General features: G+C 32.4%; 1 protein-coding gene across 1 annotated transcript; it reads right to left on the bottom strand.

The window, feature by feature from the left end:
* Positions 1-540: 540 nt before the first annotated feature.
* Positions 541-4,768, bottom strand: LOC108452060 (uncharacterized). The gene is made up of 3 exons (XM_017749797.2): positions 4,225-4,768; positions 3,787-4,158; positions 541-1,235 (listed from the first exon to the last, which is right to left on the bottom strand). Exons 1-3 carry the CDS (start codon positions 4,558-4,560, stop codon positions 738-740), a joined length of 1,206 nt encoding a protein of 401 aa, XP_017605286.1. The 5' UTR covers positions 4,561-4,768; the 3' UTR covers positions 541-737.
* Between the last annotated feature and the right edge of the window lie 7,471 nt (positions 4,769-12,239).

Genomic DNA, 12,239 nt, shown 5'->3' with positions numbered 1-12,239 from the left:
CGAGGAGCATTAAACATCAACTATGCTTTGGTGTAATTATACACATGAAATTTTAATTGTGGTTTAATTGTATACTTGAAACTTTGATTTTGATTCAATTTTGTATATTTAAAGAAATAAATACATCAATTTATATTTACATTGGATAAATATAATTACTTGTGTATGCAACGTATAAAAATAAAATGATGTTACATCGATAATAATGTGATAAATTATGACAATAAATTAAAATCAAAATTTCATGTATAAAATTGTACAAAATAAAATTTATGTATAACATTTTATATTAAACTAAAATTCATGTGTTGGTTTAATATTTATCCCTTATATAAATTTAGAATTTTTACAATTATAATGTTTGATATATTTTAACATAGTTAAAATATAATTAATTTAAATTTATTATATGAAATAAAATTGTATAATTTAATAAATTAGATAAATTTTAAAAAGACCGTCTAGAATTACGTATATATAAACACTTGTTCTATCAATTTAAAACATTATTACAGGGGCAAGAGAGAAAAATAAAATTCCTTATTTCAAACACCCACACCAAAAGTACCGAATTTATAACATTCTTTTAAGAGCATAATAAATAGGGTTAAAATTAAGATGCGTGATCGATCAACCTTACCCACCAATATTTTATATATATATATATATATATTCACGTGTTGATGAAGTTAGTTGTCATAGTGAAGTGGAAGATTAGTGAAACTAATACATATTAATTAACGATCAAAGATATCAGCTGGAGGAATGAAGGAATCAATGGAGAGTCCTTGAACATTGAAAACAACATCGTCAATGCTCCAAAATTCTTCCATTCGACTCCTGCTGTGCTGCATCGACAGCTCCCCGAATCGGAAAACAGTGGCGATTGACCTTCCTTGATGCGCTATCAACACGCCATCCACATCTCTGTAATCTCCGATGCTGCTTCCGATGGTTGTTTCCCAATAGGCACAAGCACACCCACCTTCATTCTCTTCTTGGGTTTGAACTCTGGTTAGATGGGAGTCCTCCAAGTATATGAGTAACCCACTCTTTTGGGAAAAGTAGCCGTATAATACATGCCTCATTACTTCTGCTGGTCCTTCGTTTCGTTCCATCACCGCTGCACGGTCGGCGCATACTTTTAGGACGAAGCAATCCTCGTCGCCTATTCGTTTCTCGCCTAAGCATTGGGCTTTAGCAAATAAACTGGCTGTTGTCTTTGGATCTAGACCCTGAATTCATCATCCCCGTTAAACCCCATCTTTGTGTAATTAATTAAAATCATCATAACACGTAAAAAGGAATTAAATGAAATACAATACAATTTCTTGAGTCTCGTATATCAAAATCGATTATATATATATATATATATATATATATATATATCAATTAATAATGTAACTATGAAATTTTATATAAAAATATTTTTACCTTTTGAAATAATCAAATATTAAATCCTATCACATATTAAAGCTCCAAAACAAGACAGAAAAGGTCATTCCGTTTTTGCTTTTTCTAATTTTAAAAAAAAAATAGGATTGCGTTTGGATGAAGGATTAGAATGTAGGATTTCATTTTTGTCAAGTTATCTATTTATTTATTTATAATTTCACATGAATTAATTTATTTGAGTAACAATATTAAGAATTTCAAAATTACATAAAAGATCTCTTAAGATGTTTCTCCTTAGTTAGGAGGGTATAATTGTAAAAAGCTTATTTCTTTCTTTCGGAAATTTCATTTATATTTATAATTTTAACAATATTTACCTACAGTCATGTATAGGGTTATAATATTATCTATTTTCCAAGGCTCATCCATAGCCGGGCTGACTAAGTTGGGATACATTTTATGTATGATATTAACGGTATATATATTTGCTAAGCTCAGTTGGATCTAAAATTCGGTATCCACCCAACCTATTTATATTTATAAATATTTAATTTAAGGTTATTTAGATTCACACCTTGATTTTTTTCTATTTTTAGAAAAATAATTTTTATTTAATATTTAGAAAATTTATATATTTTTCATTTATCATTTTTAAAAATAATTTAATATATTTTCAATATTTACATTGTAATATTAGATATTTAATTTTTCATATAATATAAAATATAATATATAAGACAAAATTAATATGCTTTTAATTTAAATGTAATTAGATTGTTAATTGAGTCTTAACTTGATTGGCATGGTATTATTGTCAATGCATAAGGACATGAGTTCAAGTGTATTGAACCACTTTATCTTTCTATTTATAGGTTGTTCTAAATATATTATCTCAAAAAGAGAAAATATGATCAAAACTTATAATTCTATTTTATTTTATTTTATTTATATCTATTTTATTTTTAAAATATTCTATTCAAAATAAAATAAATTCTATTGTGATTGCTAACCCTCCCTTTACTAAAGTTTTTTGAACATGTGTAATTTTATGTATTTGTCATCATTCCCATAAATTGGACAGCAAAAGAGGAAAAAGGATTAGACAAATAGTAAAAAGGGGATGATTTGAGATTAAGTGAATGAATAAATAAATAAATAAAAGAAGGGGGGAAATACCCAAAAAAGCAAAGCAAATACTACAAGGTATAGTAAAGAGGGAAAAGCAAAAGGCAAAAAGCAAAAGGCAAAAAAGCAAAAGGGTGAAGGGTGGCAATCCCAAGATGGAAGTGGAGGGTATTGATAGATGTACGTGATTGAGCAATTACAATACATGAGATGTGATGATGTCAGCTTCCAAATAATATAATCCCTACACTCAGATTTATTTTCCTTTCCCATGTTAAAGAAAAGAAAATGTGTCTGCTAAAGCATGAGACAATCCCTCCATCCATCCTTCTCATTTATATTCCCATTTTCCTTGGGATTCTCCTCTTCATCTCCCTTCTTATTTTGTCTTTCTTTGCTTTTCAATTTATCCCTACCTTTAGCATAGTTTTATTTCCTAATCTCCAAACTCAATTACTTAGTTAATTTCTTTTCATAATATTGCATGGTTAAGTGGTCATCTAAATACATCAAAGCTATATCATATATAATGTATTTAACAAATATAATAATATAGCCAATGAGATCTTTATATTGTCACTAAAGTAGGGTTTTAAGATTTTTAACGTTGATGTTTAAATTTTATTATATGAAATAATGTGTGCTTTAATCTGTCAAAACCTATAAAAGGAATGAAAAATACATATATAAATGCTATGAAACTTATGTCATAATTGTCATTCCTATTATTACGATAAAAACGATGTCAATTAAAATAAAGTGCAATCAATTTTGTTAATTAATTTAGTTTAGTTTAATTAATTAATTCAAATTATTCAATACCTATAATTTATATGGAAATTAATGATATGTATTTTTCAAGATTCTAATACATTTAATAATTTGCATTACAATTACATCTATATTAAAAAAATCTTAAACTAATACACTTTGTTTAATAAATCTTCATATTAATTTTTATTACAAAAATAGTATAAGGACTTCTTTAAACAAAAAATAATAGTATTGTGTTTTTTGATATATTAGCCATACTAATAAAAAAATACCGGATGTATTTATACGAATTATTAAAGTTAATTACCTGGCCAAATAAATTATTGAACTGACAATGTTGGTTTTAGTGATTCTTAATTATGAATTTTTCTCTCCTTCTTCGTCAATTTGTTGTAGTTTATTAATGTTAAATCAAAGTAGGAAATTGAAAAAAAAAAAAAACCAAGAAAGTTAATAATGGTAAGGAGAAAAATGAATGAAGTAGGTAGATACCTGGATAATGCGGCGCAAGGGACGTTGAGGACCCTTGGCAGCATGTGTGCCAAGCCAAGATGTGTGTCGCCACACTGTTTTGCCATCGCTGCCGGCAATAACCTTGTTGCCTCCAACAACAAGCTCAAGAGACCACATCTCAGGCTTCATTTGCCAAACCACAAAGCACCCACTCATTTCTTCACTCCTTGTCCCTAAACTTTTCACGATGTTCTTCCCTTTCCCTGACCCTCTTGATATCTCCGTCTCACAACATATCATCTTCACACTCCCTGTTGCATACATGTTTTTCGCCCCACATTTCTGCCGCTGTTTCAAGCATCCCGATGCTGCCAAATATTGTTGTATTATGTAATGCGCTGTCGATGTTTCCTACACCATCAAAACACATATATAAGATAATATACAATATGGCAAGATTATATATGTGAAACTTACGATAGGAATGTCTTTGAGGCGAATGTGATGAATTGGGTGATTAAGTAGCGGAATAGGGGCGAGAGGGCAACCCAAGACGCCAAGCAAAAGTCTTAAATCGTGCCTCCTGGCAGGAGGAATGCTTCCGTTTCCATAAAAATAATTGGACATGGAAAAGCTAGTTGGTGATGATGAAAAAGACGATCCCTTCTGTGTTCGAAACCATTCTCGGATTACTTCCCAAGATCTCTCCTTCTTGTTTCCTTCTTCTTGCATTTCTGGGTCCATTGGTCCTTCCAATAATGGCGTTAGTGTCTGCGTGTACCAGCTTTGCTTCCTTCTTGCTCTTGTCCCCATAGATTTTGATGGATAAAACACAATTCAGTATATATATATCTTCTTTTTCTCCAAAGAACTTAGAGAGTGTGAGATATATAAAGGTTAAAGAAGCTGAGAAACTAATAGAAAAATGGGTTTTTTGTTTTTTTTTATGACAAGATTGAAAAAGAAGGGACTGCTTAACCGTTCAACTAGATAGAGAGAGAGAGAAGACCCAGGGAGGGAGGGAGGGAGGAGGGGGATATGTTAATAATAAATAAACGAATAAAACCCGAAGCACAGTCGCATGTTGGTCTGTCTTTTTCTTTTCTTTTTTTTTTTGTATTTTAATGGAGTAACTTAAGGAAAAAGAGTTGTTAGATATACGAACTTTAATCTTTTAAAATTTAATTTGTATGAACATTTTCTATCTTTACCTTTAATATTCTTTTTGGCTTTTGGACTTGGACTTGATATTTATAACAATAATAATTTTAACATGTTGTGAAACTTTAAATATTGTCTTGAGCAAACCTTTTTTGTACAATCAGGCAGAGTGTCCTTTCTTGAGGCCCGCATTGCCTTTCATTTCCCACCAAATTAATTTACTAAGGTTGATGAAGGATTACCTTTCTTGGAAAATGAAACCATATCATACACCACATTAATTATATTATCATTTTGATTACTCCGCCACAATTATAATTAATACAATGTCTAGTATATATGTTTTCAATCTTTGAAACAATTAATGGCCTATTTGTTTTGCTTTGGCCAACAACCTTTTGAAATTCATTAGGTGGCCATCTCGGACTTGACTCTTGAGCAAAGTAACATAAACTTTCTTTGATGTTGAATGAAAACATATATAGGATAAAGTGTATCCAATCAACTTATAAATTTAGTTCATGACTATCGTTAATAAACATGAGTTTCATGTTGCCTTTCAATTAGTATCTATTCAAGAAAATTGATACTAGGTATTTAGATTTGTTAATGTGAGCTTGGATCAATATAGATTTGGGTTGATAGTTGAATTGTTAAAGTGAAAAAAAAAATAGCTATGAGAGCATTAGAGTTATGAAAATGTAAAGACTTACAAGAGAAGAGGAAGAAAAAAAAAACCTAAATCAATATTGGATTCAGGATTATGTAAAGACTAAAAAAATAAAAGATGATTAATAGTTGAGTTGTACTAAAGTTTTCTTCAAGAGCTTTTTTTTGCTTGTCTTCCCTTTGCCTTTCATGTGATTTTCCTCGCATTGGAGTCCAAGTTGTTTTGGGATTGACTCCTTTTGTAACACCTCATATATGTCCTGATGACTAGTACGGTTAGGAGATGCTACCAAACACTTTCTTAGCTTATACAAAAAGTTTCTTTTAAAAAACGTCATTTAAGAACTTAATAAAATTCTCTTTCAAATATATTCCAACCTTTAAGAAGCTTGAATACATTTTTAAAATTACTTTAAAACATTTCTCATATGTTTGGACATGCACAAAATATAAAATGGGGTTTCGGGGGCTCAAAAAGATAAAAAAAAATTTTTAAGTTGCATAGGTGCAGAGACTACAAGTCTCGAGACTTAGGCAGCAAGTATTAAGACTTGGCTTGTAAGTCTCGAGAATTAGCTCAAGACTTAGGTGCAGAACTATAGATTTTTAGCTTTGATGGTTGATCTGTCGTAATTCAGTGTAGCAGATTAAACTAGTTTTCGCAATCAAGGAGCTTGAATACAAGCATTTTCGTTATGTTTTATTAGTTTATTTACATTCAATCAAATGTGCAAATTGATTCTTTTATTGATCTTAGGGGCCGAATGAGGCCTAAGGGAGAGCTAACGCACTTTGCGAGTGTGCAGGAGAGCTTTAGAAGGCGTACTAAACCAATACTAATCGTTATGTCGCAACACGGGATGTTCGATGTCGCAACATAGGGAGCAGAATGGAGAAAGCTCATGACTGCCTTCGATGTCGTGACATAGATTAAAGATGTCGCGACATACCTCTAAAGATAACCCAAGAGGAGTATATTGATTGCCATGTCGTGACACAGGTCCTGGTGTGTCGCCACATCAACTCTGTGACGAAAATTAAACACGAAGCAGAGGTGTTTTGGTCTACACAATCAAACTTAAAGCTCGAGAACATCAACTAACCTAGGGTTAAGGATGACGACAACTTAGAATCTATAATATAGGCTCTTTTAGCACATGTGATGGACACCATTCACTTAGCCTAGATTTTCTTTAGTAAATTTAGTTTAGTTTTTCTTTCATTTTTAGGTTTTAGAATTTATTTCAGTTGTTCTTCGTTGTTCTCAAGAGATCTGAATTATGGAAAGCATTCAAACTTTGTGGATTTGCAATTAATCTCAATACAATTAGGCTTTTTCAGATACTTTATACTATCAATTTAATTAGCATGCTTTCTCTTTATATTGATTCTATATTGTCTATGAAAACCATGAGGAACTAATCCCTCTATGAGGGATTAGCGAGTGGAGGTATGATCTATTGACTATTCTGTAGGGTTACTCAACGGATCAACTGTTTGGGAAAGGAAGAACATGAAACAAACCCTAGGCCTGGCAATCCTGGGAAGTCATCAAGGTACGAATTAACCTAAAATTGGTATGACCCATCTGTGAATAACTTCACCCCAAGCCGGTTTGGACTGTGAGGTTGGAAGATAAGTAGTCTTTGCTGACTCGTTATGTTAGTGGAAGATCGAAAGATCTTGCTAAGGTAGCGACTAGTTGATTGACGAGGAACCTGAAACGACAGTTGATGGGGATTACCGAAGTGAGCTAATCACCCATAATCAAGAATTGATTCATTCTCCTTTTCTATCTCTTGAAGTTTATTTCTTTTATGATATTTTATTTTATTATTATAAAAACCCTAAAAATCCTTTATTTTATGTTTTTGTACTATAACTAATTTAAAGTACTCATTAGATCTTTTAGTGTTTAAGTTAGAATTGATTTAGCACTCACCTCCCTTGGGTACGATCCTCGGAGTACTTACCTATTTTGTTGTAAAACTATATTACAACTCAGCCGGTATACTTGCGGATATCGCCTCATATTTTTATTTTTTATTACAGTATATACACTCTAGATGTTAGTACGTCTGGAGGCAGTCAAGTTGTTGACGCCATTGCTGGGGAGGGAACGTCATTAGTTTATTTTTAATTTTTGCACATAAAAGAATAGTTACAAAATTTTTAAGTTATAGATATGATTTTATTTTAATTATTATTACTAATATTTTCTTTCTGGGTTAGTGTATGACTTGTAATAAGGGTACACCAATTATAGTTGTCACAAATCCAAAGAAAATAATCCGAAGAAATTGTCAACAGCAACAACAGCAGCAACAACAGATGCAAGTTCTACCACCACCTGTTGCAGGTAACATACAATGTGAAAGTCCACTATTCGGTGACGCTGACGATAACGCCCTAAAACACCTACTGGCACCACAGCTACTCGTAAACATACACATCGCTTGGAGTGAAAGAACCCTAAGGGATTATGCCTTACCAAGTTTAGACATGGTTTAGGAAAGTATAGCAAGGCCGGTAATTACAACTAATAACTTTGAGATAAAAACGATGATGATTCAGAACAATCTGTAGTTTAGGGGCACTATGAAAGAGGACCCTAATCAACATTTAAAACGGTTTCTCCAACTCTGTGATACTTTTAAGTATAGCAGGGTCACTAATAACGCTATTCATCTTCAGTTGTTCCCTTCTCTTTGATTGATAATTCCATTTCTTGGTTAAACTTGCAAGCATCAAGGTCTATCACAACATGGGGTAGATTCATATCTCGTTTTTGTTTCTTTGGAATGGAACTTGTTTTGTGATTTCTCAAGTTGAATAGTGGATTGTGTTTTTTTTTTTTTTGTCAACATGTTGTTAACATGAAACTTAACATAAGATGACAACAACAAGTAATAATTTCCCAAAATCTAGTTAGAAATAATTCAACATTAACAATTCATGCACAATTGAAAAAGTTAAACAAATGAAATCTAAATAAAGTTTTTTGGGAAAATGAAATTTCTTTCTACCTTTTTTATTAACCATTAAAAACACAAAGGAGCAACTTTAGAATGCAACAAAGTGGTGGTGTTGGGTTGGGGTTTTAGGGTGATCAATGACAACTTGGGTAGTGGTTTGGTTGAAGGTCAAGTGCGACAACTTGGTGGTTTAGGAGAGTAGAAGTTACGATTTAAGGAACTTAATGGTGAATTCTTTTTTAGAATTTAAGGGTGGCAAGTTGTGGGTTTATGGAGGGTGAATGACTAAAGGTAGGTGGTAGATTGAAGGTGCACTGGTGGTTGCTGTTGAAAAGGGCAGGTGCTACTAGTTTTAAAGGTTGTAGTATCGAGTTTAGAGAAAATGGTGTTAGGTACGGTAGTGGAGAAGTTTGCTAGGGTGGTTGGCAGTTTTGGGAGATGGAAAAAGGTGTAATGTGCGACTGCTGGTTGTATTTGTTGTTATTGAAAGGTGGTGAGGTGTGGTGCAACGATGCAAGGAGTTTGTTAAGGTCGCCGATGACTTTAATAGTTGGAAGGAGTGTGATATGCTGCAATAGAGGGTTTAGATAGGGCCGACAATGGATTGAGGGTTTATGGTAAAGGGGCCAATGATTGGAAAAATAAGAGGGATGAAAAATTTCTAGGGATTAAGGTGTTGCAATTAAAGGTCTAATTGCGAAATCTTATACAACTTAGTAAAAATAAAAAGCGAATATTATCAATCATAATTCTACTGAAATTCTAATAACAAATAATATATATTATTACTTATAAAATATGTGTTTATATATATTTTTATTAATTGTTAGTTTCTTGAAAAATATTTACAACAACACAACCATTTATTTAAAATAAATAAATAATGTAATCGCATGTGAAAATTAAAAAATAGAAAAATTAGGTTAGAACTAACACTTTATTGAACAAAATCAAAGTTTTATTAAAACACTTAGAAAATACTTTCTCAAAGAATTATATAAAAGTAATTCTTAGGAAACATTGGAGGGGTCACAAGTGGTCTTGCTTAAAATCTAATCTCCTAGACAAAATTTCTTTGAATATAATAGTTAAGAAAATAGTGTCTAAGTCGATTATTCGAAATTAAAGTGAAAAGTTTAAGGATCCAATAAAATGAAAGAGTTTTTATTTCACTTAGCTTTATCACCCCAATAATGTTTAAGGCGTTGACCATTGACTTTAAACCTACCTCCTTTACTGCCATGTAGTTCAACAACCCCATATGGAAAGACTTGACAAATGGTGAATGGACTGGACCAACGAGATCTGAACCTATTGGGAAAGAACTTTAATATGGAATTGAACAATAACCTATTAACCTACTTCAAACTCGTGGATTTGGATGTGTTTTTCATGCCATATTTTTAGTTTCTCTTTACATAGCTTGGCATTTTCATAGGAAAACATTCGAAGTTCATCTAATTCATTGGGTTGAAGCATTCGTTTCTCTCTCGCAAGTTTAAAATCCATATTAAGCTGCTTGAGAGCCTAGTAAGCTTTATGTTCTAACTCCAAAGGCAAGTGACAGACTTTTCTAAGAACAAACTGATAGGGAGACATCCCTAAGGGTGTTTTGTAATCTATTCGATAGGTCCACAAAGCATCATCCAATCTCTTGGCCTAATGTCGTCCATTTGGACGGACTACCTTCTCGAGTATATCTTTTAGCTTCTTATTTTCTAACTCAACCTGCCCATTTGTTTGTGGATGGTAAGCTGTGGCAATATTATGTTTCACTCCATGTTTTTTGAGCAATCATTTCAACCATTTGCTCATAAAGTGGGACCCTTTATAACTGATGATAGCTCTTGCGGTTTCGAACCTTGAGAACACATGCTTTTGTAAGAATCTCATCACCACCTTGGCATCATTTTCCAGACACACCTCGGCCTTAATCCATTTAGATATGTATTTTCCATTGCTATTAGAATATACCTCTTACCAAAAGAAGAAGGAAAATGACCAAGAAAGTCAATACCCCAAATGTCAAATAATTCTACCTTAACAGTGTTTCTATTAGATATGTTTCTAGTCCTCTGGAATCGATAACAATTCTTTACGTAAGCATACATGTCTCTGAACAAAGTTGGCTAAAAGAACCCAACTTTTAAGGCTTTGCTCGCAATACGTGATCCTCCGAAGTGTCCCCTACTTGGAGCTAAATGACAATAATATAAAATATCGTTTACCTCATTTTCTATCGCACATCTCTTGATCATTTGGTCTATGTATTGTTTGAATAGGTATGGTTCCTCCCAAAAGTAGTAATTCACATCGTGAAGAAACATTTTCCTTTACTAGTACGACTTATTAGACGACATCAACCTATAAACAAATAGTTAGCATAATCAACAAACCAATGGGTATTTTAAAAATCAAAACTTGTAAGATTGACATTCTTCTTTCTCCCTTCTCATATCTTGGTTTTGGTTGAAAGGAGAAGAAAATAATCTTTTTTTATTCCACCATCTTATATAATTTATGTGATAATAATTTTATTATAATGTTTTATTTAATTTAATGAGAATTTATCAATTAATCATCACTAAAATATCCATTACCGTCCACTATCAATAACATAGTGGTTTATTTGCCATTTCAGTTCCTGGTCCATGTCTTAATTAAAGAATACTCTAGCAAGTTACTTTTACTAGTTTTACAATTTAGTCTATGTACCTTAATTAATCACTAATTCAACAAATTTACTTATCCAAAATTCAATTCACTTCTAAACTAACTCCAAAAGTATTTTTATTAAATATTTATGGCCTTGGTTTTTGGAAACAAGGTCCCAAAACTGTATTTTCTAAAACCACTGACTTTAGGACCGATACATTTGTACCCTGTTTAACTTTCCAAATAACAGAATAGTATCGTAATACCCTCTTGAATATTAATCAATAATATTCATTGACTCTATCATCTAAAAATAGAATTCTGAACCCACTATTTTCCAACTCCACTGACTTTTGAGTCGTTACATTTACTGTCTCAGCAGACTACCCCGTGTTTACTATCCCGACTGACTTTATTTGTTTCCATAGCCGAGCTATGGTCCTATATCTTAAGCCTTTTAGAGGCGTTGCCTCAAAAGACATTATCGTCATCGCGGTGTCGCCTTACAGAGCCTACTGACTGCTATCACGATGTTGCTTTATGGAACCATATAACTATCGACATTGATTCAACTCGTATCTACCTTTATGTTTGAACACCAAAGTGTCTTCCCCCACCCCCACGCCCCGTAAGGCTCGGAGCTTCGAACATTACAGTTTGCACCTAGCAATCCGAGATGGAGAAATCTTAATCGAATTCCAATTTCCATATTCTTCCGCCCATTCCTCTATATCACTATTCCTAACCTTGATGCTCAAATACCACAATGTCCCATTTGCAAGGCCAGGAGCTTCGCACATCACGAGTGCACTCAGTATCACTATATGGTAGTATCTAACAAAATCTCCCTTTTATCCCATTCATAACTTTGTCTAACCCATCAATAAATCCCTTTCATATTCTACCATTATAAAATAGAATGCATGCATTTCATAGATGAGATAACATGGAATCATAGTTAATTCATGCATACTAAGCTAAATGGTGGATACCTATATGTCTATGCGATCTAGAATATACTAAGCCTTTTTA

The sequence above is a fragment of the Gossypium arboreum genome, chromosome 5 (genome assembly GCF_025698485.1).
Source record: "Gossypium arboreum isolate Shixiya-1 chromosome 5, ASM2569848v2, whole genome shotgun sequence".
NCBI classification, from domain to species: Eukaryota; Viridiplantae; Streptophyta; class Magnoliopsida; order Malvales; family Malvaceae; genus Gossypium; species Gossypium arboreum.
This window is presented reverse-complemented; position numbering and strand designations above follow the sequence as displayed.

What these genes read in the sequence shown, in the direction of transcription:
- LOC108452060 (XM_017749797.2), bottom strand. Translation starts at nt 4,560, where the DNA reads ATGGGGACAAGAGCAAGAAGGAAGCAAAGCTGGTACACGCAGACACTA. An exon ending in GCCTCAAAGACATTCCTATC is followed by an intron (nt 4,159 to 4,224) that starts GTAAGTTTCACA and finishes TTGATGGTGTAG; the next exon opens with GAAACATCGACAGCGCATTA. An exon ending in CCTTGCGCCGCATTATCCAG is followed by an intron (nt 1,236 to 3,786) that starts GTATCTACCTAC and finishes TGATGAATTCAG; the next exon opens with GGTCTAGATCCAAAGACAAC.